The sequence below is a fragment of the Choristoneura fumiferana genome, chromosome 30 (genome assembly GCF_025370935.1).
Source record: "Choristoneura fumiferana chromosome 30, NRCan_CFum_1, whole genome shotgun sequence".
Taxonomy (NCBI): domain Eukaryota; kingdom Metazoa; phylum Arthropoda; class Insecta; order Lepidoptera; family Tortricidae; genus Choristoneura; species Choristoneura fumiferana.
Window position 1 is genome coordinate 4,509,804 of NC_133501.1, and position 27,406 is coordinate 4,537,209.

The following is a 27,406-nucleotide window of genomic DNA, read 5'->3' on the forward strand; positions in this document are numbered from 1 at the left end:
AAAGCGCCGCGCCCACGGTGTCACGCACTTTCGCCCAACCGGCCAAACAATAACCCGCTCCATCGGTCAATCTCCGCGACAAACAAGCTAAAACTCTACAGCTTAATATTATCCGGTTCGAAGGACCAAATATGTCCGGTTCGAAGAACCAAGTATGTTTCACCACAAACTATCACGCGCGACATAACTCGCTTCATCGGTCAATCTCTACGACAAACAAGCTAGCCGTCGCTAACTGTATTAAGATTATCCGGTGCGAAGGACCAAATATGTCCGGTTTGAAGGATCAAGTGTATTTGATTCAAAAAATCAAGTAGTGGCCAGACAACAACCCGATCCTTCTGTATCGAATGTAACAAAAAAACGATTGGTTATACTTAGTAGGTACTAAGCTAAGATCATCTGGTTCGTAATAACAAATATGTCCGGTTCGAAGGACCAAATTTATCCAGTTCGAAGGACCATGTAAGTATATCCGATTCAAATGACACTCAGCTCGAAAGGTCTATGTTTGAATTTAATTAAGCTAACACGGATTGCCCAGCCGACTATACAGGTTGGACTAGCGTGACCGAGGACGCTCGCGCTTGACCGCGACCTCAGATTTCTCCCACATCTGGTTTTACTTTCGACGCCATCGGAAACGTATAAAAGAAAGTTGAGATTATGTCAAAATTATGCGAACGGCCAACGGCCGCATTTAGTTGATAATTTATGTGAACTTTTAATTATGGAGATGTGGATTGAATGGTTCGTGAATTATTCAAGGAGATATTTTTAGTCGGTTAAGTAGTTCGTTAGTTGTTCTCGGTGACTTTTAAACGTGGCAAGAGTTATTTTGAAAATTTAATTCTTAACCGTTGACGCAAAATAACCTAACCTGACCAACAAAAACTTGGAAAACCCCCGACTTTGTCACTTCAAAGTTCAATGTCTCAAAAACGACAGAACCGATTTTGATGAAATCTCTAAGAACCATCGCTACAAACTTTGATTTCAAATAAAACCGCATTCAAATCGGTCCACCCGTTTAAGTGCTACGTTCCACAGACAGACACACAATGGTCAAACTTATAACACCCCTCCTTTTGCGTCGTGGGTTAAAAAAGAGTGGCTTTATTAACCCCTGACGCAAAAGGAGGGGTGTTATAAGTTTTACCGTTATGTGTGCCTGTGTGTCTGTCTGTGGCACCGTGGCTCTTAAACGGGTGGAGCGATTTGAATACGTTTTTTTTTACTCAGACTTTCTAGCGATGGTTCTTGGACATGTTTTATCAAAATCGGTTCAACCGTTTTTGAGATATTGAACTTTGAAGTAACAAAGTCGGAAGTTTTCCAACTTTTTGTTGGTTAGGTTCTGGTCAGCATCAGATCACCCTTATGATAATATTCAAAACATAACATATTGATCCATCGTGGATTGGGCTATGTTTAGGTTATAAGGTTAATTTAAGGTTTATATAGGATCAGTGGAGCGAAGACGGCCGCACAGCGGTGGTGTGGAGAGGGCTCTAATGAAATTAAAAATACGACACAGTGTGTTACCGGCAGGCAGGCTTTTCTTAAGGGAGGTTAAAGTAACGTATTTCTGTAACTTAACCATTACATAATCTAATTAATAAACTAAAATTCTGACTTTTTTAACTTTCTAACAAAATTTAATTGCCAGCAATGTACAGCACAGTAAATTGACATGTAAGTGTAAATGACACCCGAAAGACTTTGATTGTTACTTGTCAATTTACTTTTCATCTCTCCCGTTCGGAAAGTTTAATTTTCATGGGTAGATAGCCGGGTAGAAAAATGCGTTTTCATCTTTAGGGTGGATAGTATTTTTTATTTATTTTACGATTATTTTTTTTACATTTCGGCATGGCCATCTAGATGCACTTCGTGACCAAGGAGCTTATATACTTACAACACTGGAGGTTGAACGCCGAACATATTCCATCTCTTTCTTTAGTTAGGTTAAGAAAGAGATGATGTCATTCGTGAAATGTGAAAGAAAGAGATGGAATATATAAGTAAGTAATAAAAGTCAAACTTCTTCGTTCGGCGTTCAACCTCCAGTTTTGTAGGTAATAGGTACTCCTTGGTCGTGACCAACTCGATTTTTTTTTCTCACTTCGTTCGAGCGCCAGAAATACCTCAGGTGAAATGGGTCACTTTCCACCCTTGGTTATCAATCTACTATTGCTGTACATTGATGGCAATTATAATTTTGTTAGAAAGTTAACACAGTCTGAATTTTAGTTTATTAATTAAATTAATGACATGGTTAAGTTACAGAAATACGTTACTTTAATCTCCCTTAAAAACCCTGGCTGCCGATAACACACTGTATATATAAGTATTATAAGTTCTTCGAGCGAATTGCTTGTTGAAGTGGCAATGGGCAGGTCATACAGCACGGAGAACAGATGGCCGTTGGGACTGAAAATTTCTCGAATAGAGACCGCGCGGCAAGCGCAGCGTAGGACGTCCACCAACGAGATGGACGGATGACCTGGTTAAAACCGCGGGTTCAAGGTGGATGCGGGCCGCTTCCAGCCGTGGACGTCCTACGACTGATTCAGGGTTTCTTAAAGTGGGGTCCACGGACCCTTTAGGGGTCCGTAGCATGTGTATCAGGGGTCCACAGTAAGTCAGCCTGTAAACATATCTATTAGGAAATTGTGTAGTAAACTTGACGAGACGTATTGTCGATGTATTGTTGTTTTATTCATACAAATAAGGTTTTTTTTTATTCCCAACAATGCTTATTTCTCGATAGGAGTCCGTGGAATTGTTTGAATTGTGAAAGTGGTCCATGGCTGCAAAAGGTTTAAGAAATCCTGGCTGATATGATGGTGATGATGATGATGATGGAAAGTTAGTTGCTGTTTTTTTGTTATTTGTCCTCCATTGTCATCTAAATATAATGCCAATGTCTGTCTATCTGTCTGTGCTATCGCATCTTTCGAACGAATGGACTGATTTATACAAATAAAATTAACCACGAGCTTTACAGTGAAGGAAAACGTCGTGACGAAACCTACACAAACCAGCTAAGTTCCCAATCCGCACTCCGCGTGGGAACATATGTAGGACGTATATGCTGGGATGAAGTTAGTGATTAAATTTTAAAACTAGTTTTAAATATGAGCGACTCCATAGTTCCCACAGGACCTGTTGCACGCGCGGGTGGCTACCCCGCCGCCACCCTTAATTATAGGCTGCGACTCAGCGGCGAGCGGAGCGATGAGCGGAGCGGAGAGCGACCGAATATAAGTTTAGCACGCTTGGTTGACCATGTTTTTAGCTTCGTTATCTTAATCTTTACTTAACCTACCAAGCAATTGACGAAATTGATGATTGAAATTGAAACGGTATTTGACAACTCCTGAATTTGTGATGCCTTATATATTTTTATGAAAATATAGGTATAGACAGTTCTTAGCGAAGAGAAAACTCATTTTTTTTAAAAAATCTATATACCTGTCTCTTTCATAAATGCTCTTCTCTATGCAGCAAGTATGGCGCTACTTGTATGTAACGTCACGTGCAAGTAACTCTTTCTCTGTCTAATCTTGAATTTCAAACCTTTATAACTTTGTTATTTGTAAAGGTAGCTTAAAAATTGTTTTTCTATGCGATAACAGGCATTGTGAAGTTTTAATTTATAAAACATATAAAAAATAGTCAAATACCGTATTGAGCTCAGTTCAAAAATAGACTACACTACTACTTGCTGTTGCCTGCGACGTCGTCTGCGTGGAATTCGTTTATCGCTATCCCGCAGGAACTATGTATAATTTTCCAGGATAAAAACTATCCTGTGTATCCCCGGGACTCAAACTATCTGTACCTATACTGAATCTCATCTAAATCGGCTCAGACGGTCTAGACGTGGTGGTGGGCGCTGCGACCGGCCGTCTTCCTCACAGGGACCAGTCTGAAAACCAGCGCCGGGCAATCAAGCCCAGCATATGCTGAGACTGGGGACCCATTGTCCCAACTTTTTATTTTTCGCCCACATTTTTTTATTTCTTTAACAATGGGCAATTTTATGTAATTTTAAGTTGTGGCAATAAAGGTTTTTTATTTATACATATTACACATACACATACATACATATTTAAACATATTTACAAAATTTCGCATTTATAATATTACTAGTGGGACTAGCTCACTAGATGGCGCTAGGAGTCGCTAGAGTTGAGCATAGTTCAAATAAGTTTTTTGTTAAAAAAAAATTAAGCTTTTTGGAGACTGTACCTTTCTGTAGACTGTATGCATTGTCATCTAAACTACATTTCAGTACCAAATTTCAAGTCGATGCCATTAGCCGTTGAGGAGTTCCGTCCTGCGGAGACGATCTTAGTTAGACGACCAGGATGTCATTTATTGAATCAAGCGTTACTTTCATCATCATCATCATCCCAGCCTATATACGTCCCACTGCTGGGCACAGGCCTCCTCTCAGAACAAGAGGGCTTGGGCCATAGTTCCCACGCGGGCCCAGTGCGGATTGGGAACTTCACACACACCATTGAATTGCTTCGCAGATTTGTGCAGGTTTCCTCACGATGTTTTCCTTCACCGCAAAGCTCGTGGTAAATTTCAAATGCAATTCCGCACATGAATTTCGAAAAACTCAGAGGTGCGAGCCGGGGTTTGAACCCACGACCCTCTGCTTGAGAGGCGATAGGTCAAACCACTAGGCCACCACGGCTTTTTTGCGGAAAGCGTTACTTTGCGGAGGTCCATATCAATGAAATTAAGGTCGCGACTGAGCAAAGAAATTATTTTAGTTCACCAGGATGTCATTACCAGATTATTGTATTTTCATCAGATGTACGGATGTACATAAGTGTGACAAATTTCAAGTCAATCCGACAACTGAAAGTGGGTCAAATTCAACTTGCATGATTTAACCCGCCTTTTGCAGGTGGTAGGACCTTGTGCAAGGTCCGCCCAGATTGCTACCACCATCTTGTTCGCTAATCCTGCCGTGAAGCAGCATTGCTTGCACTGTTGTGTTTCGGCGTGGAGAGTAAGACAGCCGGTGAAATTACTGGCACGTGAGGTATCCCATCTTAGACCTCTAGGTTGGCAACGCGTCGGCAATACCCCTGCTGTTGCAGATGTTTATGGGCGGTGGTGATCTCTTACCATCAGGAGACCCACTTGTTCGTTTGCCATCCAGTCGAATAAAAAAACATACATAACAGATGAACATACATTGCAATTTAAATAAAAGCCTGTAAAATAGACTAGTTCTCTGCCTTTCCCCAACTTACGTTTCCCAAATGTTATGATTTGCCATACTGTTTCATTTGCTAACTCAGGGTTTTCTCTGAAACTATATTTTTTCGGGACTTTCATAAAACAAACCTAACCTAACCTACTGTATTCTAGAGATTTTTTGGTTTCGGAGAAAATTAAGAGTTGGGAAATGAAACGGTTTTAGCATATAGGAATGAGCATCCACACAGATCAAATTTTGCCAAACATCTGTTTAAATCAAATCATTCTTTATTAGACTCGCATTCTTATGAAGTGTTACATTATTGCGGCAAGGGGTTTCGTCTCGATGTTTTAGAATGCATGGAAATATAATTAATTAAAATTTAGTATCATCTCCTTTGCTACGGCTTGGGTCTAATTTCAGCAATAACAGTTAGGATTAATAAAATACGCCTTCACGGTAAATAAATAAAAATTCAAGAGAGTAACATATAGATATTTAGTTAAGGTTTCTTAGGTAACTTTTCTTTTTCGTCTTTTTAACTATTAATTTCATGTGACTATTTACTGAATAAATGTATTTACTTAATTTCAAAAAATAAGTAGTTTTAGGTATATGACGATTGAAATTTATTAATATGTTGTGGGTAGTTTAGTTTGGGAAAAATATAGGTGGGTACTTAGGGAGTTACGCGACAAATTAAAACGTTTATTGTGGTTTGTTAGTCTAACATCTGGTAGCATGATGTTCGGTTGTGTTGCTCTGAAGATGAGCTCTGCTTGAGTTCGTAACGCGTCAGTGTAGTGTGGTGGTGGTGATAGATGGTTTTGTGCGATTTATGTGTGTTCTTACAGTGTGGAGGTGGAGGAACTGCATGAACACGCATATCTTGTATAAACTTAGCTATCATAAGGTCGCGGGTGAGCAAAGTTATTGTTTTAGTTCATTAATGAAACATTTAGCAAACAAAAGGCAGAACCCGAAATAGTGTATACTTACTAGAGGTTTTGCTCGCTCCCCCGTGCACCAAGCTCTCTCCCTTCCAATGAGCATCCAGGCGTGTCGGGGGCTCGGCCCAGTGCGGCCGCAACCCTCCGGCAGAACACACAAACAAACAGCCGTGAGTACATTAGTACTATAAATTAAAGGTTTTTTTCACTTCTCATGCTCAAACTTCGTATTTACGCTGGACTAGCTATTTTCCGGGATAAAAACTATCCTATGTCCTTCCCAGGGACTCAAACTATCTATATACCGAATTATATCTAAATCGGTTCAGCGGTTTAGACGTAATTGAGTAGCAAACATCCAAACCTCCAAACATCTTCACAAACTTTGAAATTTATAATATTAAGTAGGAAGGATGTAGGCGACGTAAAATGACTTTTTTATGCTCTAGTGCACCAATGTAATCAGGAGCCAACAACCATACACAAAGTATTTTTTTATCATCATCATCATCTCAGCCTATATACGTCCCACTGCAGGGCACAGGCCTCCCCTCAGAATGAGAGGGCTTGGGCAGTAGTTCCCACGCGGGCCCAGTGCGGATTGGGAACTTCACACACACCATTGAATTGCTTCGCAGGTTTGTGCAGGTTTCCTCACGATGTTTTCCTTCACCGTAAAGCTCGTGGTAAATTTCAAATGTAATTCCGCACATGAATTTCGAAAAACTCAGAGGTGCGAGCCGGGGTTTGAACCCACGATCCTCTGCTTGAAAGGCCATAGGTCAAACCACTCGGCCATCACGGCTTTTTTTTTATAATTTATATTAATTAATTTTTCGGCTAGGGCAAGAACCGAGGGCAAAAACGAGACGCAAATATCAAAATGTTTAACCGCACTGAAATAAAGCGCCGATATTGATTGCATTAAATTAGCAAATAATCAGATTTGATTATTTGCTATTACTATAAGGAAGGCGTTGTTTTCGTTATTGCTTGGATTGGACGATTCATTTTCACAGAATCAATAGTAAGAGGAATAGAAATATCACACAACCTAAAAACGCTACCGCGCGTGTGGCTAAAATGCCACCGCGTGTGTGGTTTAGACCTTGTCCAGAAGGGGCGAATTCGTCGCGAATCGTATCGCGCGAATCATAAGCGCGTTGTCGAGATACTAGACGTCAATACATCGCGTCCACACGCAACGCGCGAATTCAAAATAAATCGCGTGCACTACGCCAGACTCTCGACTCCCGCGTATTGCGCGTGAGTCGAGATACTAGGGACGCTTTGTTGCGTCCAGTTAACGCGCGAACTCTAGAGCGAGTGCACGTATCGAGTGCCCAAATGCTCGCGCGTTGGTACGCACCTTGTGGACGCAACGGTCGCGCGTAATAGGCGCGAGGGAATCGCGGCGAATTCGCCCTTTCTGGACAAGCTCTTAAACGCCATAGGTTTTATTCTTCCAACTCGCCGCGGCTAATAACGATGTTAACTGCTCGATAACGGTTATTGTATTGCAAAGATAGTAGTTCAAAAAATTATGTAATATAATAAAACACCTGTAAAAACTTCGCCCAAGTGCGATTCGAACTCTCGAACCGAGAATTCCGTACAAATTCTCTGGTGTAAACGCAGTCTAATTTACTAAAGGCATAACAAAATGTTTACTAGAGGAGTAGGAGCTGGTGAACATTGAACATGAAACTACCGTAAGACTCACTAATATTAAATGAAATTTATCCGGATGACTCACGCCTTAAACCAGAGTAACCAGACAGATTGAGCGGTGGCGCGCAGTGCGCGTCTTGCAGCAGCCGTGTTGCTCCTGAGGAAGGGCTACGAATTAGCCCGAAACATGTCGAGCTAAACCCGATTTAAGACGCGGGCTATCCGGATAATTTTCATTTAAGATTGGTGAACATTTAATTTATTAAATCAGGCGTTACTTTGCGGAGGTCCATATCAATGAACTAAAACAATTTACTTTGCACACTCGCGCGCGACCTTATGATAGCCATCTATGCAAACTGTAAGAACACACACAAATCACACAAACCCATCTATCACTCCCACCACACTACACTGACGCGTTTCGAACTCAACCAGATCTCATCTTCAGAGCAACACAACCGTACACCATGCTACCAGATGTTAGTCATGAACATATTTCTTGCATAAACGTAGCTATCATAAGGTCGCGGAACAAAGTAATTGTTTTAGTTCATCGGGGAACATTTTTCAGTTTTCAGGGGTTCCTAAAGCTCGGCGTCATGCAACGGAACGACCGCTGGCCGTCCGACTACGACCCCGACCCCCGCTCGCGGCGCAACTCCGGCTCCTCGCGGGGGTCGCGGAAGGGGAAGAAGTCGCCCCCCGCCTCCGCGACCTCCACCCCTAAGAAGGTTGTCAAACCGCAGAACCTAGACTTCGTTGTGACTGGCAAGCAGATTTTGAAAAGGTGAGTAAAGCAAGGTTTAAGCCGCATTCACATTATCTGTCGTGTTGTGTCGTGACGCATCAAAACGGTATCGGTTTCATACATTTTATAATGGTTCACATTTATCTGATGCAGTGTCTTGTGACGGATTTTCTTGTGTCGCATCACAAGCTATAGAGAAGAGAGATAGAGAGCATCACAACACAACACGACAGATATGTGAATGCGGCTTTAGACCAGTGATGGGCAAAGTAAGACCCGCGGACCAACTCCGGCCTGCGAAGGGATTTAATAGGACCCGCCGAAGTTCCTGCATGCGAAATGAATCTCGCCGCGTAAGACAATGTTTAGTAATTAGATTATCTGATGCAAATCGATGCGCGTCAAACGCAGCGTTTAATGCAGCGTTTATCCCATAAATAAAACATCAGAGCGCTTTAGCCCTGTACCCCTAGTGTAAGCTTTCGGTTACAAAATACGTCTTGATCGCGTTCGCGTTAAAATCTCAATTTATATGTAACAGCGCCTCTAGCGGAACGTTTGCGCTGTTCGTGTTCCCATACAAATTGAGATTTTAACGCGAACGCGATCGAGACGTATTTTGTAACCGAAAACTTGCACTAATGGTACTGTTGTTCAACGGCTACCACCCACTCCGTGCAAACGTCAGCTAGCGTAGGGCTTTGCACACTGGTTCACTAAGGCAGTTGTCTCACCGCCGGCGAGGAAACGATTGGCTATCGACTATTTTCTCGCTCAAGAAACGAACAAAAGATATAAGTTCCTGTGTGAGCAAAAGAGATATATATTAACAGTTGATCGCTGGCGGTTCACACTGCCGGCGAGAACTCGCTCTTACATCTTTTGTCGCAGCGACAAAAGCTATAAAACTAGCTCAGCAATACCCGGCTCGAGCGAGTGGAGCGAGTAATCGCCCGTCGTGCTCGAACACTCGCTTTTCACTGCTCGCCCACTCGTTTCTAGTTACTCGCTCTGCTCGCTTCTCGCTCATCGTCGGCGGTGGGACAAGTGCCTAACAGCCTTTCCATTCTGACCTTCTCCCACTTTATCTGGTCGTCAAATCAAATCTAATCCAACAGGCCAGACCGAGCGAACTCCCTACCAGGCTCGAACCGGCGCCGGCCCTCCTTGGAAGCAGTTAAGCCAAAGAAGCCGGCCTCCCCGAAGCGGCTCAACGAGTCCCCGTCGAACAGCCGGGAGACTTCGCTTGAAGACGATATGTCCTTAGATTTATCACAGGTAACCTTTATACATATATTTAATACTCGTAGATTAATATTTCGTAGAATAAAGCCGTGGTGGCCTAGTGGTTTGACCTATCGCCTCTCAAACAGAGGGTCGTGGGTTCAAACCCCGGCTCGCACCTCTGAGTTTTTCGAAATTCATGTGCGGAATTACATTTAAAATTTACCACGAGCTATGCGGTGAAGGAAAACATCGTGAGGAAACCTGCACAAACCTGCGAAGCAATTCAATGGTGCGTGTGAAGTTCCCAATCCGCACTGGGCCCGCGTGGGAACTATGGCCCAAGCCCTTTTGTTCTGAGAGGAGGCCTGTGCCCAGCAGTGGGACGTATATAGGCTGGGATGATGATGATGATGATGAGATTAATATTATCACAATATTGAAGAGAAAGTTAATTTCTTGCAATATCAGCCAGACGGTCCGATAGACTTATACGGTAGAAAATTATGTCACAGGTCTTTAATTTTATGACAGGCAATAGAGCTATGAAACGCTGCCCGGTCACACTTTTATACCAATTTAAGGGGTAAGGGTTAGTAAAGCCAGGGTTAAGGGGCTTGGCGTTTCTTTAGATCTGATAACTTTTTACAGCGAAATTGTTATGAGCATGTGAGTCTTGGTCGCCATTTTTAATGAAATGTTGTTGTTGGGATACCAATATTACCAATTGACCCAGTCCCAAACCAAGAAAAGCTTGTATGTACCTAAGTATTATGGGCAAGATAACAGATAAAACGGGTCTATATTGGAATCTATAATATCTTTTGTCCTAATTTCAAAATCTATAACAACTTTTGTCATAATGATCTTCTGCCATAATAATGTTTGCCATAATGTAAATGCCGCAGTAGCATGTAGTCGCAGTTCTAACCTAACCTAACCTACTTTTCAGGCCTGCGGTTTCGTTTTCCATGTAGGGGCGCAGTTCTTAACCCTAACCTAACATAACCTACTTCTGGCTGCGGTTCGTTTCTAATAGGAGTCGCAGTTCTAACCTAACCTAACTTACTTTTCTGGTACCGGTTCGTCACTGTTGGGGTCTCATTTTTAACCTAATCTACTTTTCTGGCTCGCAAAGTCGCTGTTTGCCACCAAGTGATTCTGTTATGGCATTTAATATTATGGATTTTAATATTATTACTCGTAGTTTATTGTCTTACTAATAAAGTACAAAACATATTAAGGATTTAGAAATATTAGGGCATGTGATATTATGGCTTATGATTATTAGGACATAAGATCATTATGGCAAAAGTATGATATGTCAAAAGTGTTTATGGCAAAAAGTGTTATGGCATTTGAGTTTAGGACAAACGATATTATGGATTACGAAGCAACGGGTCGCGAAGAATATGTTTTCCGTGAATCAACTGAAACTCTTTATATTTAGTCCGAGCTATTTGGTATTTGATTTCACTTTGATTTGTTTTGTGTGACTTCCGTAATTTCACTCTCCTGTGCCCGGCGAAAGACCAGTGCTGGTTTCCAACCAGCGATATGCTGAAGCCGGAATCTTTTATAGCGGCACATTTCTATGTTATTTTACTTATTATGTGTCATTGCTGTTATAAATAAATTATTTTCTTCCTTTCTTTCTTTCTTTCTTTATTTACCTATCCTCGCACAGAACATTTCTAGTGGAAACATCTGAGCGAAGCGAGGCGAGGTTAATGAAGCGTTTCTATTGGTTGATGAAAAACACATCTCTCTGGTAGAAACGGAGGCTTTGTGCACTTTAACGTTTGTCAATTTTGTTCGATTCTTTATTTCAAAGCTTTTATTTAGTTTCACCTGTCCCGTTGTCTGTCTGTCTGTTTGTAATAAAATTCCAGTTCTTGGATTGACTAGAAATTTGGTATACTTATGTAAATTGCGTGACAATACAATAATCTGGTAGTGACATCCTGGGAGTCCAACCAGGATCGTCTCCACAGAACGAAACTCTTCAACGGTTAATGGCAATTGAATTTTGGTATGCAATGTAGTTTAGGTGACCAGTACAGTCAACAAAAAATACAGTCAGGAAAATAACCTGTATTAAAAATGAAATTTTTACCAAAAACTTATTTTTATAACAATATTTAAAGATTTTATTTGTGACATTATAGGTGTCAGATTTTGAAGACATGAACTCAAAATATGGCATCAGGACCTCTAACCTGCTGGCAACGTCTACCCCAAAGCAGAAGCGAGCCTCCCTCCCCCTGCAAGCGAGCGACAGGAGCAGGCAGAAGAGTGGGGAGAAGGGGGGGTGGGAGAGCCGGGACACCCTGTTTAAGACCAACTCTAGCTTGTCGTATAGGTAAGTTATGTATGGGTGAAATATATAAAAATATAATTAAATTGTAAAAATACTAGTTTAGTCACTCTCTGGCCCATAAACTATGTCTATGCCAAAAATCACGTCGATCCGTCGCTCCGCTTCGACTTGAAAGACGGACAAACATACAAACTTAGCAACACACACACTTTCACATTTATAATATTAAGTGGATATAGCCAGTCAAATGCAGTTCAGTGGAAATACTACATTACTGTATAGGCCGGGAAGTAGGGGGTTGCCGGCCAAGCAGATATAGCCGAGCGTAGCGAGGCCGGATAGGGATGCGAGGCTTCGGCAGGTTTCTCAAACATGACATGAAATAAAATAAAAAAACAAGAAACGAAGCTGGCGGGACGCTAGTCTGGTCGCCCTGTTGTGTGCGCGCGTGTCGAGCTGGCTGCTGGCGGCGGCTGCAGGGGTGGTGCTGGGTGTGGGCGTGCGCCGTGTCGCACAGTGCGCGACGGCAACCCCCTACTTCCCGGCTTCTACAGTAATGTACTATTATTGGTTGTGGTATAAGAGTTACATTAACATTTAGACGACCAGATGGCCTAGTGGTTAGAGAACCTGACTACGAAGCTTGAGGTCCCGGGTTCGATTCCCGTGTCGGGGCAGATATTTGTATGAAAAATACGAATGTTTGTTCTCGGGTCTTGGGTGTTTAATATGTATTTAAGTATGTATCTATCTATATAATTATATTTATCCGTTGCTTAGTACCCATAACACAAGCTTTGCTAAGCTTACTTTGGGACTAGGTCAATTGGTGTGAATTGTCCCGTGATATTTATTTATTATTCCAGGCATGGCGTCAGCACAGACCTGGATTACTCCTCGGTGTCCCCGGAGTACTCGGGGCAGTCCTCCACGGAGGTGTCCCCGCGACAGACCAAGCCCGTCAGTGGAGACGTCTCCAGGTAGCATTCTGGGTCCACTTACCTATGTTTCGCAACTAACGTTTGACAACCTGATTCATTTCGCAACTGTTGGGGAAGGTACTCGTAGTACAGTATCGGACACATTCTAAGTAGTTTTTACAAATAAAATCTTGAAATTTTACATTTACATTAAAATCATTTTGAATAATAATTGTCTTAAAATAAATAATAAGGCTTCTGGCGCAAGATCGTAAATCTCTATGTGTCGGCGGCCGATCGTAAAAACCGCCAAATCACCAAATTCCTAGGCATATCGTGAAATGGCGCCATTTCATGATTCAGCTAAGGGAGATCCGCCATGTCCGTTCATAACTCGCCGTTTAACGATTTGCCTAGTGGCGTTTAGGCAGATCGAATTCTTAGGCATATCATGAAACGCCGCCATATCGGTTCTGAAATGGCGCCATTTCATGATATGCCTAGGAATTTCGTGATCTGGCGGGTTTTACGATCGGTCGCCGACATATGCATGTGTTTTCTATACTGCTTACTATGTGTTGGCGTGCAATAGTAAGCCTATAGCTCACCATTTATGAACTATACCAGTTATGATCATCAGTTATCTGCACACAAGTGTTTAATGAGTCGATGTCGTAATTCAAATTAAGATAGCTAAATTTGGTCTCAGAAACTCAGCGTTGCTGGCCCACTGTGTAGCAAACATGCTGAGTGGAGACCCTTTTTCGGTGACAATTGTGTCATTCATCACTACAATTTATTGTGGAATTTTGCTTGTATAGTAATATATTAATTGTTTTTTGTGTTTGGTGGTGGTACTGTTGGGACAGTTAAATAATCATTTTCTTTCTTTCTTTCTTTTTTCTAAATTCTAGTACCGGCCCGTGCGAACATAGAATGTTTTTCCATCACATTTGCGGTAATTTATTATTTGTAAAAGAAACATTATTTTTCAAAAATTGCTATCCGCTACTGCGTGTCTTGGCAGCGCTCTGCAAGCATGTGCATGGCGTGCGTGTGCATCGCGCGCACGGAGCAGCAGCACAACCGCCGTAACAAACTCATTGATTGCCTTGGGCGTTCAGGCATGAAAAATTAGTTATCGGGCAATGACTCATTTACGACTGCACGGTTTTCATGACAAGCAAATTAAGTCGAGGGTTTTTATTTGGGGGGTTGCAACAAGGTAGCTGCATGTTTTCATACTGTTACGGCCGTGTGATGCAATAGTAATGCCTCTTAAGGGCGGTAAACAAGGAATTAAGAACGAGAGTCATTAGAAGCCAAAGTCGAAGATAAGGGCTTTAATGAGTCGATGTTCGTAATTCTAGTACCGCCCGTGCGACATACAATGTTTTTCATCACATTTGCGAGTAAAATTATATATTTGTAAAAGAAAAACTAATATTTTTTCAAAAATTGCTGATACCGCTGACTGCGCTCTTGGCAGCGCTCTGCAGCATGTGCATGGCGTGCGTGTGCAGCGCCACGCAGCAGCAGCACACCAACAGTGCGACCGACCGCGCCTCATGCATGAAAATTAGTACGCAATGACTCATTTACCGACCACGGGTTTCATGACAAGCACATTAAGGCCGAGGGTTTTTATTTGGGGGTTGCAACCAAGGTAGCCTGCATGTTACGACACTGTTTACGAGCAAGTGTGATGAAAAAAATATTCCATTATTGGTTCCTGTCCATGACTGGTGCCCTCACCCTAGTATCATCATCCCAGCCTATATACGTCCCCACTCTCTCAGAACAAGAGGGCTTGGGCCGTAGTATTTATTTAGGAGTATTTTATTTGTTTTTTCCCATCCCCAGCTACTGCGTCAGCAACTGGGTCGACGGCTCCGACGGGGAGACGAAGGAAGACCAGAAGCGCTCCAACGGCGAGTGGAACAGCTTCTGGGTAAACTACAGCGGCTCCGTCGCCAAGATACCCCTCAAGAGTTACTATGATCAGTGTCCTACGCCATACCGTACTGAGGACATAGATCCAGCTGACCTGGGTGAGTGGCTAGACATCCTCCCCAAAGATCAAAACTTTCATAAACCGAAAAGTCTCCTCATGTGAGTAGGTCTCTACGTTGATATTGGCAAAATACGTCTTGCTAAAACGGCAAGAGTGAAAGATATGAGAAAAAAATCTTAGATCTCAGTTTAGTCAGTAGCGTAGCTAGGGGGGGCGGCGGGGGCGGCCCGCCCCGGGTGTCACTCCTAAGACCGTGAACATCAGTAGTGCCACCTATAAATTCCCAAAACTGTGGCAGAATGCATATAACCACCACTCATAAAATAATGTATGTAACAATAATAAGTACCTACTTAAAGGTGCCTATATGTATAAAGTAAGTTTTATTTCATTCGAGGTTTGGGGTGACATCTAAAATATCCGCCCCGGGTGCCAACCACGTTAGCTACGCCACTGAGTTCAGTACATCATTCTGGTCAGAATGACGAGTGGAATTATCGTGTAACCTTCACCGGCTGAGGACTGATGAAAATTAAATGAAATGATGCACAGAAAAACCCAGAAAAAGAGACCAGCGCTGGGAATCGAACATAGGTCCTCAGCATTCCGTGCTGCGTGCCATACCCCTATACCACCACTGGCCAGGAGTCTAGACACAGATTTCTCCCATGCACCACACATTTCAGCCTGCTTTTTTCTGAGTCACTTAAGCAGCGACACTAGCGACATCTATGTTTTAGCTCTCATTGAGGGAAGTCAACACTCCATCGGAACGGAACTAACCGCTCACCCGGACAAGAGATGTCGCTATTAAGCTTCGCTATTAAGCAATCAAATTAAGATTGGTTTTTGGAGTATTTTTGTAATATCTTTTATTTCAACGCCATTGTTACTGTGTCATCCCGTGAAATCCAACGAAAATACAGACTGAAACATGGATGCACGGAAATACCCAGAAAAAGAGACCAGCGCTGGAAATCGAACCCAGATCCTCAGCATTCCGTAACAAATTTGGAGTTGAAATAAAAAATACAAAAAGACTCCAAAAACCAATCTTAATTGAAATAATAATGTTTCCAAATATCATTCGTTAATCCGTTGTGAATGACAGAAAATCGGAATGATGTGAATGTGACCGATGTCTTCTAGCTGGGCACGAAACAGAAAAAAAAACAAGAGAATGTATCATAAATCCGGTTTGCACTGTAAGGGCTGTTTCAAACTTACATTTTTTAATATGCTCGTTTTTGGAAGCGCGTGTAGTGTACGCTATGCTGTGCACTGACACAATCTGAATTGTCGTGTCTAAAACACAGTTTTCATTCCAGATTTCTCAGCAGAGGGATCCCGGAAGCGTTCCCCAGAAGACACGAAGAACCTGAACAGTATCATAAGGAACGAGGGTCTCCATCTCACCCCAAGGGAAACGCAGAACATCATCAAATGCGCCCATATACTGGGCAATGTACTCACAAAAGCTATTGGACGAAGATCTAAAGATAAAGAACAGAATACAGACAAGATACAAGAGCTACAGGTGGAACAGACAGAAAAAGATGAGGAAAAAGAACTGAAGAAGAAAAATATGACGCTGGATCTGAAAGAGACGAATATACCTGTGGAAGTCAAGGAGGAAAAGAGAAGTGAAACAGTGACGACGCAGACGGATATATCGTTGCCGAATACCAAAAGTGCGCCGAGGATTTTCGAGAGTATTTTGAGGCAGCTGTCCAGGAGTTCGATTGATGAAGGGCTCGTGAAGAAGGCGAAGGAAAGTTTGGAGAGTGAGAATAGTGAAGTGAAGAAGGATACTTAAGAATAGATTTGATGGAGAGAGTAAGGTGGGATTTGTTGAAGAGAATAAAGGAGCGTTAGTGAGACGTAAGGGCCTACGCTATCTGTGTTGGGTGCGCTGGTTGTCTTGGTGCAGGTAACATCGTATGCACGCGACGCGCGCAGTTAGCGCTGCTCGTACTGTTGTTCAACAGGCGGCCACCCGCGCAGCGCAAGCGACAGCTAGCGTACGCCCTTAAGAAACTACTGTCAAAAACTTGTACCTAAAATGAGGTTTTCTGTGACAAACTAGATGGCGCTAGTATCGAGAGGACCGTTTAATAATGAGGGCTATCGTTTTTTGTCTCACTAGATGGCGCACTGTTGCGTGAGGTTTTTAAGTATGGCTTTCAAAGTCTGTTATTACGGGCGTGAAAACAAAGTTTAGATTAAAATCATATTTAATAACACCTTAAACCGTAGCATAAAAATATCGAGCATGCCACAGTGTTGCAAAGTCCCCGTTTTGTTCGGAAAAAAGGGAGGACAAAGGTTTCCGAAAGACAAAACTGTCTCAAAACACAGACATTCATTGCCCCGGAACGCATATTTGCCATAATTAATTTCAGATATTGCAAAATATTCACAAAATAATTCTAATTATAAATAAACCCGCGTAGCTCACCCAAAAACTATGAGATTTGACATTTCGGAGACCTCACGCTACACTAGCGCCTCTAGCGGCGAATTCATTCGCGATAGCCCTCATTTTGACATTTGTGATTGGTTAAAATAAATTCAACTTTAATCTATGAGACGTTAAGATTTAAATTTCGATGTCATATTTTGTTGTATGGTGGGTCGCATGGGAGGGTGCGAAGTACTAGGTAGAGGTAATGAAATCTATCGCAGCGCTCATAGTGGCCAAAAGAAGAAATAATCTAGGCTCTGTCATCTGTCATACTCATATGAATCTGTCATTAACAAAGCAATTTGTAATAGAAAATACAAACTGAGACATGGATGCACAAAAAAAACAGAGAAAGAGACCAGCACTGGGAATCGAACCCAGGTCCTCAGCAATCCGTGCTGCGTGCTATAACTCCTACACCACTGCTGGACAGGTATCTAGACACGAATTTTTCCTATGCATACATATCTCAGGTTGCTTATTTCTACTATGCTACTTAAGCAGTATCACTAGCGACATCTATGTTTCGTCGTGAGACTTCACACTCTTTCGGAACTAACTGCTCACCCAGACAAGAGATGTCGCTATTAAGCAATCAAATTAAGGTTGGTTTTTGGAGTAATAAGTAACAAATTTGGAGTTGAAATAAAAAATACAAAAACACTCCAAAAAACCAATCATAATTTGTATAGACTTTAACTACCTAATTTTAGTAATAGATGTTTGTGTTATGATGCGAGCTTGAATTATTGATCACTGTCCCTGTTTTGTTCTTAATTCCTCTACATCTCGGACATGTCCAGCAACAATTTTCCTTATGAAACGGTTTGTGGATGAAATTTTATATTGAGTGATACTCACAAAACCGGTCTTCAAAATGATACTCATTTTGATCTGAAAACGATATTTAATTTATTACTAGCGATATAAGAACAATTATATAATTTTACTATTATTCAAAGAAACCAATAAGATAGCTTTATCTTTTCGTTTTACAGTAAAAGTACAACTAAACATGAAGTAAACAAACCCTGACATAACGAAAATAAAACACATTTTTTGAATAAATTTTACTTAAGTACTTACCTAATGACCAAAAATGAATTCACAACCTTTTTTCCACCCAAATCACGGTATCACAGTAATTTTGTATTATAAATTAATACGTTATAGGTTTGATTTTTGTCACAATGTCGCGATGAAATTTCAAAACGTCAGAGCATCAGAGCCAAAAAAGTTGCGGACGCTAGGTGGCGCTGATGTCGTGCACAGAGCCACGGACGACAAGCAAAAGTCACCAACTACCACTTAAAGTCAAGAGGGATAATCAAACTTATGCATAGCATCGTAAGGTTGATATTCCACCCATCTTTTTTTGCAGTGGCCCTTGCCTGCCACCCGACGAGGTTCACAAAACCGCGCTGTGAACCACTTGTGCGCCGTTTTGATGTAAGAAACATGCAGTCTATACATAAATGTCGACGCTATAAGGGTTCCGTTTTCCTCTTGAGGTACAGAACCCTACAAAATGTACTTAATATCTTGACAATGATGGTTCTTTTACCAATTCTACATACACTTATTTTAAATTTCCTATCTGTATACTCACTCAGATAAAAGATTATCCACTTTTTGCCTAACAACCTATGTACTCGTATGTACAGTCACCAGCACCAATATCTGACACAACAAGCGTGCATAAATATCTGATTCGACTCTATTTATAGGGCCGGAAGGACGTGTCAGATATTTTTGCACGCTCCGCTGTGGCAGATATTAATGCTGGTGACTGTACACTCGAACCAACTGAATCGTGACTCACTGTGGAACCTTTTCGTAGAAATAGTCATAGGCAATTGTCGATAAGCATTGCTTGACAAGGGAATTAATTGTGACACTTGCTGTGAGAACGTTCTAGTTCTACGGTGGGTCAGGAATCCTCGTAGAACTGTACAGCCGAGAAAAGTAAATCGCGTATACCTGTGCCATCCACGAAGACGCGTGATTTTGTCAAAATTAGACATTAATGACATTGTAATAAGAACCACGGCACGCGTCATCGTGAATGGACTCTACCTATATCAGGGTACAACCTTTTCATAATCAACTTCGCTATGGTTTCTTTGGCATAAATGTCTAGAATTCCTTTGCACAAAGTTACGCGACTCAGTTTTTTAACTACTTATGTATTAAAAAAAAAAAGATTGTAATGTAATCTAGTCTTATGAAATCATATTTTTGAACCTTTTACCAAACATATGTCGTATTTACGTGTTTTCGGTGTTTTTAAGAGATTTATGTAAATAAAATATTCTGTGTTTTTGATTGGTTGTTTTAATTTTCACCCATAGAGCGTTTGGGGGAGGCCTATGCCCAACACTGGACGTCCAACGGCTGATATAACTGCATTCCAACTGTAACGTAATGGCGAACTGTGAATGACCAGCCTTATTGTCACACGGTATGACTCATAGTGAGACGAGGATAGAAAGAGAGTGAATGCAATCGCAATCCTCAGCGCGTTTCAGGGTCTACGCTATCTGTGTTGGGTGCGCTGTTTGTCTTGGTGCAGGTAACATCGTATGCACGCGACGCGCGCAGTTAGCGCTGCTCGTACTGTTGTTCAACAGGCGGCCAACCCAGTTTTTTTTTTTATTCGACTCGATGGCAAACGAGCAAGTGGGGTCCTGATGGTAAGAAATCACCACCGCCCATAAACATCTGCAACACCAAGGGTATTGCAGATGCGTTGCCAACCTAGAGGCCTAAGATGGGATAGCTCAAGTGCCAGTAATTTCACCGGCTGTTTTACTCTCCACGCACTGCTGCTTTACGGCAGGATTAGCGAGCAAGATGGTGGTAGCAATCCGGGCGGACCTTGCACAAGGTCCTACCACCTGCAAAACTGCAGTGTAGCGTCAGTTAGCATAGGCCTTTAGACAACGACCTCAGCTTCACATTTGTCGCTCAATCTACTGGGTGATTCAGGAGACGAGCAGGAAGAATCCTACACCCTCAGTAATTGATGATGGATCGTACAAAATCATATGTAAGTAAACTCCCCCCTCCCCCCCCCACACACACCTTTAATTGCAGTGACCGTGCACTTATTAAATACTTTCACCACCCATTGATTAAATTCTGATGGATAAATGTGATGCCGTCTCTGTTTGTTTTGTTCGAATAGACGGACACGGCATCACATTTATCCGTCAAATAAAATTAATCAATGGGTGGTGAAACCACGGTAAAACAGTCCCACTTTTTTATGATTGATTTTTTGGAGTCTTTTTGTATTTTTTATTTCAACTCCAAATTTGTTACTTTTACGGGTATCCCGTGAAACCATATCGTAAAATACAAACTGAGTCATGGATGCACAGAAAAACCAGAAAAAGAGACCAGCACTGGGAATCGAACCCAGGTCCTCAGCATTCCGTGCTGCGTGCTTATAACCCCTACACCACCGCTGGACAGGAATCTAGACACGATTTTTTCCTATGCATACATATCTCGGGTTGCTTATTTCTACTATGCTACTTAAGCAGCAGCACTAGCGACATCTATGCTGCGTCGACAGACGTCACATTCTTTCGGAACTAACCGCTCACAAAGACAAGAGATGACTAAGCAATCAAATTATGATTGATTTTTTGGAGTCTTTTTGTATTTTTCGTGTCTAGATTCCTGTCCAGCAGTGGTGTAGGGGTTATAGCACGCAGCACGGAATGCTGAGGACCTCGGTTCGATTCCCAGAGCTGGTCTCTTTTTCTCGTTTTTCTGTGCATCCATGTCTCAGTTTGTATTTACGGTAATACTTTTTGTTTTCAACATTTAAAAAATAACAATGAACTCACCCGCGACCTTATGATAGCTACGTTTAAGCAAGAAACGTGTGTTCATGCAGTTCCTCCACCTACACACTGTATGAACACAAACAAATCACACAAACCCATGTATCACCACCATCACACTACATTGACGCGTTTCGAACTCAATCAGAGCTCATCTTCAGAGCAACACAACCATTCTCCATTGTTATACTAACAATCCAAAACAAATGTTTTAATTTGTCACTGTAACTCTCCAAAAAAATAACGTAAATCTCACTTATGCTGGTACCTGCGATATTTAGAACTGAACTGGTTGGTCCTTTTCACGTCTTCCGAACACTGAATCCTGAACTGTAGTAATAAAAGACAAATTAAATAAAACAAAGGGAGATAAATTTTATAATTTATTTATCTTAAAATCTACGCACAATTTAATTAATATCTTTTGTTTTAACGTAAAAAGGTCGCATGCAATGTGAACAAAGTTTCTCCTAATTTTAGTTTCCATAAAAATTACAAATTTCATATAAACAATAAAATTGCGAAAAAAAATGTAACAGTTCTTAGTTATTTATACTACATGTAAAATTGACACTGCTTTTGAAAAGAGTTGTTTCATATAAAAGTTTAATAGTACAAAAGAAGTATATGTGCTGCGATATGTAGAGGATTTTTTGAATTAATCTTTGTGTGAACTAAAATTACGTGAACGTATTTTTCACTTAAGAAACGGAAATAACTGCAGCTATGTATTGCTCAGTTTAAAAATAACATCAAGGGTCGAATCAAAACTTTCCAAACTATGCTTTTAACATAAGTTTATTTCATATAATTAAAATAACTCTAAAATTATAAACAAACTATTTACAACTTATGAAGACCTAGTAAGCGTACTTCTCGAATTTTTATATAATTCGGAATAAGTCGAAATAAATGCATTTTTAGTACAAACAAAATTATGCCAATGTCCTCGGAGGATTAGTACCTATTTGACTTAAACAAAATTTGTGCTTATGGCATTTTATTCTTTTTTCGTGACGTTTGTCACGTTCTTTGAGCCAAATTACGAAATAACTAAAAACACATTATTTCGACTTAAAATAATTATATTTCTGAACTTAACATGTTAGTCATAATCTCTTATTTTTATCAATAATAAAATATCTTCTGTTAACTTATAATAACGAAAGCGTAATAATAGTATTGCCATGAAGAACAATTTATTTTTATATTATTTTCATTTGCGATATTTATAATTTACTAAAATATATTTTTATACGTATTCAGGGATCAAAATTCTACATAACTAGTTACTTTTATCGATATTTCCCCGTCGTTTTTACTATTAACTAATTATGCATATTATTTGTCACTTCATTCATATATTATTAGAAATATAGCTACTTCGCATAATCATATTATTTCCAAGATATAATTTAGATAATTATAAGTATCGCAAAAAAAATTATAAGTAACCTAATTTTAAACACGTCTAGCATAATTATATTACTTAATACTAATATTTACAGTTTTAAATCTTGGGTTAAAAACGGCACTTTTAATATTTTTTAAAGCTTTACACAATATTCTAGGGTACAGTTTAATAAAAACAACGCCGGAATAAATTACTTAGCGAGTCTATCTTTTATTCCAAATCATGACAGATTTAGCATAGAATTGTTAGAATCTCGACAGACCGGATTCCCGCTCAATTTGAGGCGCTAGGGAAGGGGTTTTTGCAAACGTCGTGTTTTTTTTTTCAAAAGCATCTGTTCAATTTCGATAAAACTGGCTTAAATGAAGTAAAGGTCTTCATTAAACATGGCTAAATACTAAACAACACACGTATTATATTTGTAAAATCTCAAGTGTCCGTTCGTTTGCTATAAAATCAATTGACATAATTGGTCAAAATGTATAATGGTTCATTTGATATAATGCAATTTTCATCTAAACTATTTTTTTGACCACGTAATCTACAGATTGATTTAGGTTACGTTAATTTTATAACAATATCGTGAAGTTGACAGTATCTGAGAATATTGCATTGTATCAAATGAACCAAGTTTACTTATATTAGGTGTCCAATATTTTCAGATAATATATGTAACTGACTAAATAGATTTTATTTTTTACCAAGGGGATTACCTAATTGTATTACTTTCGAATATTATTTTGAGACTAATTTTATTTTAAATACGTTTCAATTCACCTGATGTTTTTTTCCAGCGTTGCTTTTTGTCTAGTTTTTTATAGGAAGTTCTACTTATCAGTTTAAAACAAAGTCACTTCGCTCCGTCCGTCTGTATGTCATACGCCTCTTTTAACACAACGGATTTAACGCGGTTTCATTAGATGTGATTCAAGGTGAAGATTTATAGATATGGCAGAAGTACCGGTTTTGGCCACCTTAAGCCCGTTTTTGGCCAGTTGACATTTTCAGTCATATATAAAAAGTTATAGTATTAAAATAACATGTTTAGTGAGTTTTCAAAACTTTATACTGTAACGAATAAAGTTTATAGATTTATTACTATAAATTTATTTCAAACGTATATTTAAACAATAGATAAACGGTACTTCTGCCCTATGATATAATATAACAAGCGACGCACCCCAGGTAGTTTTGGCGAAAAGAAGGCGAAAAATGTGAATTTTCAGGTGAAAATTTTAAGTAAATGACCTGTTGTATGTATGAGTACTAGTAAAATGTCCGTATAGATAAACCGATGTTCCATATTCGAAAAATCACGAGTTCATAATGAAATGTTTGACATAATTTTTCTTCTATACTGTAAATTTTTCAGAAATTTTCAATTCTAAACAATTCAGAGCAAAAAGAGATAACAAATAATCATTAACAAACATTAGTAAATTATGATTTTCAACAATTATACCAGCCGATACAGACCTATTCTGTGAACTACAACATAAAATTCATTTAAGTTTTTCACCTATGCCGCCTTTAATTATGGATTTTCTTTATTTTTTCGGCCCCTTTTTTTAAAGTTTCACCCGTGAGAAGCCGGGGCGGGTCCCTAGTATTTTATAAAGCCTGTATGATTTAAATTGTGTTAATGACTCATAAAATTGACTGATTGAATTGATTGATTGTGAATGACTCTTAAAATTGTGTTTAAGATTCTTAAATATCAGGCGTCGCTATAAGTTTTTATATCGATTCCAAACTAGCTTCCATTTGCTTGCGCCCGCAATTGAATTCAACGTCTCTTTCTACCCTCATCCTATACCGTATGACAGAAAGAAACGGCGAACGCAATGAGGGCTTTCACAGGCTTTCGTTTGAGGTCCGTTTGACGTTTGCTCGTGATTGGTTTAAATAACTAAATGAGTAACATGAGCCAATCACGAGCAAACGTCAAACGGAACACACGATACTAACGCCATCTAGCGATATTTAACCGCCGTGAAAACCCTGATTGTGATTAAGTATTATCCAATCATACAGAACAGTTATCAAAAAGGATGTTTTGAAGATGAATAAAAATATGTAGGAAACTGAATTTTAAAGTAAGGCCCTATGAGACTGCGTTCCCAACAGAGATGTGGGAGGATGCGTTTAGAGTAATGTATTTGTCTTGAACCAATAGAAACTCATCATTTACCTATCCTCGTTCCGCTCAGCTGTTTCCATTGGTTCAAGCGTGGTGGAAGTGTTTCTACTGGTGCATGAAAAACATTCCTAGCAACATCCTCCCACATCAATGAGCTAAAAGAATTTCCTTGTTCACCCGCGACCTTACGATAGCTAAGCTTATGCAAAATATGCGTGTTCATGCAGTTCCTCCACCTCCACACTGTAAGCACACACAAATCACACAAACCGATCGATCACCACCATCACACCACACTGACGCGTTTCGAACTCAGCCAGAGCTTATCTTCAGAGTAACACAACCGTACACCATGCTACCACTTGTTAGTAACGCGACTAACGCGTCAGTGTATTATGGTGGTGGTGATAGATGGGTTTGTGTGATTTGTGTGTGTTCTTACAGTGTGGAGGTGGAGGAACTGCATGAACACGCATATTTTGCATAAGCTTAGCTATCGTAAGGTCGCGGGTGAGCAAGGAAATTCTTTTAGTTCATTGATATGGACCTCCGCAAAGTAACGCCTGATTCAGTAAATTATCCTCCCACATCTCTGGTCGAAACGCTGCGTAATGCAATTTGAAGTTGTATTTAACTAATTTAAAACCTATATTGCATAGTCAGTTAAAACTTAATCTAAACTAAAACCATATCTATAGGTGGGACATAATTATTATAGCCTATATTTGTACTAAAAACGTAGTTTTTAACAATAATATGGCATTTGTATTTACACTTAAAAATAAGGAACGCTCGGTATGTTAGGGTTCCACAAAAGGTCCACAAGGAACCTCATCGTTCTCGCTCGTCCGTATGTCTCGTCTATCCCTCCATCTTCAAGCGTCAAGCTAGTCTTCTTTCAATTACTTCTACTATAAAAAGGGGTCCTACAAGACACATTTTTTAGCTCATTCTTAAAAATACCAACCAAATAGTGCTAACTAGTAATAAGACAAATATAGCTCTGGATAAGATGTGGAGGTAAAGAAAGGAAGCTGTGCCCACCAATGGCACACAGATGTAGGCTAAGTATAATATAATAATTCACAAAGTTTGAAGTTATCTTTGCACTACATTTCTCAAACTTATTGGGACGGGGGGGGGGGCAAGATATCTTTACCTCGTCGCTGTCACTTTATGTTTGAACTTTTGTACAAAATTGTCACATGGCATATAGTGTAAAGATATCCTTGACCTCGACTGTACATATAGCACACATCTACTCATGTTAAATTTGTTAAGTTTCCAAACACTGTTACACATAAATTTACTAGACTAGAAACATTGAACTGGCATAAAATTCTGACAAAAATGACAATGTTCATGAATAATAACGTGTGAGATGGCCTCTTTAAGATTGTGTAAAACTATAGTTGGTTTGGATAGGTATTTAACAAAATGTAAACAAACTTTAGCTGCCAGATTTGATACATTCAAGGATTTTAAACATTTTACTTATCTATCATTGTAATACAAACTAGACTTGTGTATGTATTTCATTACAGAAATGTAAATGTTTAGATAGTTTAATGGGGGAATTTCAACATTTAAGACACTATTTGACGTTGTTTTGTTTACATTTAGTTAACTACCTATCCAAACCAAGTATAGTGTTACATCTGCGAGCATAACTTAGGAGCTCCGCGCGATTACCATAAGAGAACTGCGGGCTCAAGGGAAGGTTCCAAGAGCTTATTTCTTCTATAATGCGAGGAACTCGAAAGCTGCTCAGAGCGGTGTTTCTTCATACGAAAAAATGCCAGAGCGTCAACGAGAGTAACCTAGGACGTCTGCAGTATTAGGACAAGACCTTAGGACAAGCTAAAAGTTAAACAAGAGCCTAGTTCTCCTATGATGCGTAGTCGGTTGTTCGAATGAGCGGTGTCACTTCAAAGAATCCCTGTGTTTAGGGTCCAGCATGGGAGTGTAAGCGTACGCGAGTGTAACCTAGGAGCTCCGCGATACAAGTGAGGCCCCTAGGGAGGGTTCAAGAGCTTCAGACCCTAAAACAAGAGACTATTTCTAGTGTGAGCGTCAGCGAGTGTAACCTAGGAGCTCCGCGATACAAGTGAAGCTTCTTAAGATGGTTCACAGAGCTTTAGAACCCTAAATTAAAACAAGAGCCTATTTCTTCTATGATGCGTAGAGCTCGATGGTTGTTGGACTGAGCGGTGCCTCTTCAACGAATCCCTGTGTTTAGGGTCCAGCATGGCAGTGTACCCGGCGGGGGAGCACAAGTCTGGGTGCCGTTGGAAGAAGGCTCTGTAGCCCTCGTGGAGTAGATACACTTCAGGGAAGTGGAGGGAGGGGTAGTTTTCTTTGTTCTTCTCACGATCGGACGAGCGGAGGAAGCGGGAGCTGTGGAGAAAGGAATACTACAATTATTTTTTGCCACAGAAAACAAAGAAAGTCTAC

At 40.4% G+C, this 27,406-nt stretch overlaps 2 protein-coding genes across 3 annotated transcripts in view; one reads left to right on the forward strand and one right to left on the reverse strand.

The window, feature by feature from the left end:
- The first annotated feature begins 6,232 nt into the window (after positions 1-6,232).
- Positions 6,233-17,316, forward strand: LOC141444566 (uncharacterized). The gene is made up of 7 exons (XM_074110127.1): positions 6,233-6,350; positions 8,426-8,641; positions 9,721-9,880; positions 11,995-12,188; positions 13,013-13,126; positions 14,930-15,117; positions 16,409-17,316. Exons 2-7 carry the CDS (start codon positions 8,454-8,456, stop codon positions 16,894-16,896), a joined length of 1,332 nt encoding a protein of 443 aa, XP_073966228.1. The 5' UTR covers positions 6,233-6,350; positions 8,426-8,453; the 3' UTR covers positions 16,897-17,316.
- A 4,490-nt stretch (positions 17,317-21,806) lies between these two features.
- The window catches only part of LOC141444535 (uncharacterized), a 49,849-nt gene continuing 44,249 nt past the window's right edge, over positions 21,807-27,406 (reverse strand). For both annotated transcript variants that reach the window (XM_074110092.1, XM_074110093.1), the window contains exon 6: positions 21,807-27,349. In XM_074110092.1, the coding sequence (XP_073966193.1) occupies positions 27,103-27,349 (247 nt within the window). In that variant the 3' untranslated portion in view covers positions 21,807-27,102. The remainder of the gene's footprint in view (positions 27,350-27,406) is intronic.

Bases quoted from the DNA above. Each gene is read 5' to 3' on its own strand.
- LOC141444566 (XM_074110127.1), top strand. From the start codon at position 8,454: ATGCAACGGAACGACCGCTGGCCGTCCGACTACGACCCCGACCCCCGC. The intron at 13,127-14,929 runs GTAGCATTCTGG...TCCCATCCCCAG, and splicing joins GTCAGTGGAGACGTCTCCAG to CTACTGCGTCAGCAACTGGG. The intron at 15,118-16,408 runs GTGAGTGGCTAG...TTTTCATTCCAG, and splicing joins CATAGATCCAGCTGACCTGG to ATTTCTCAGCAGAGGGATCC.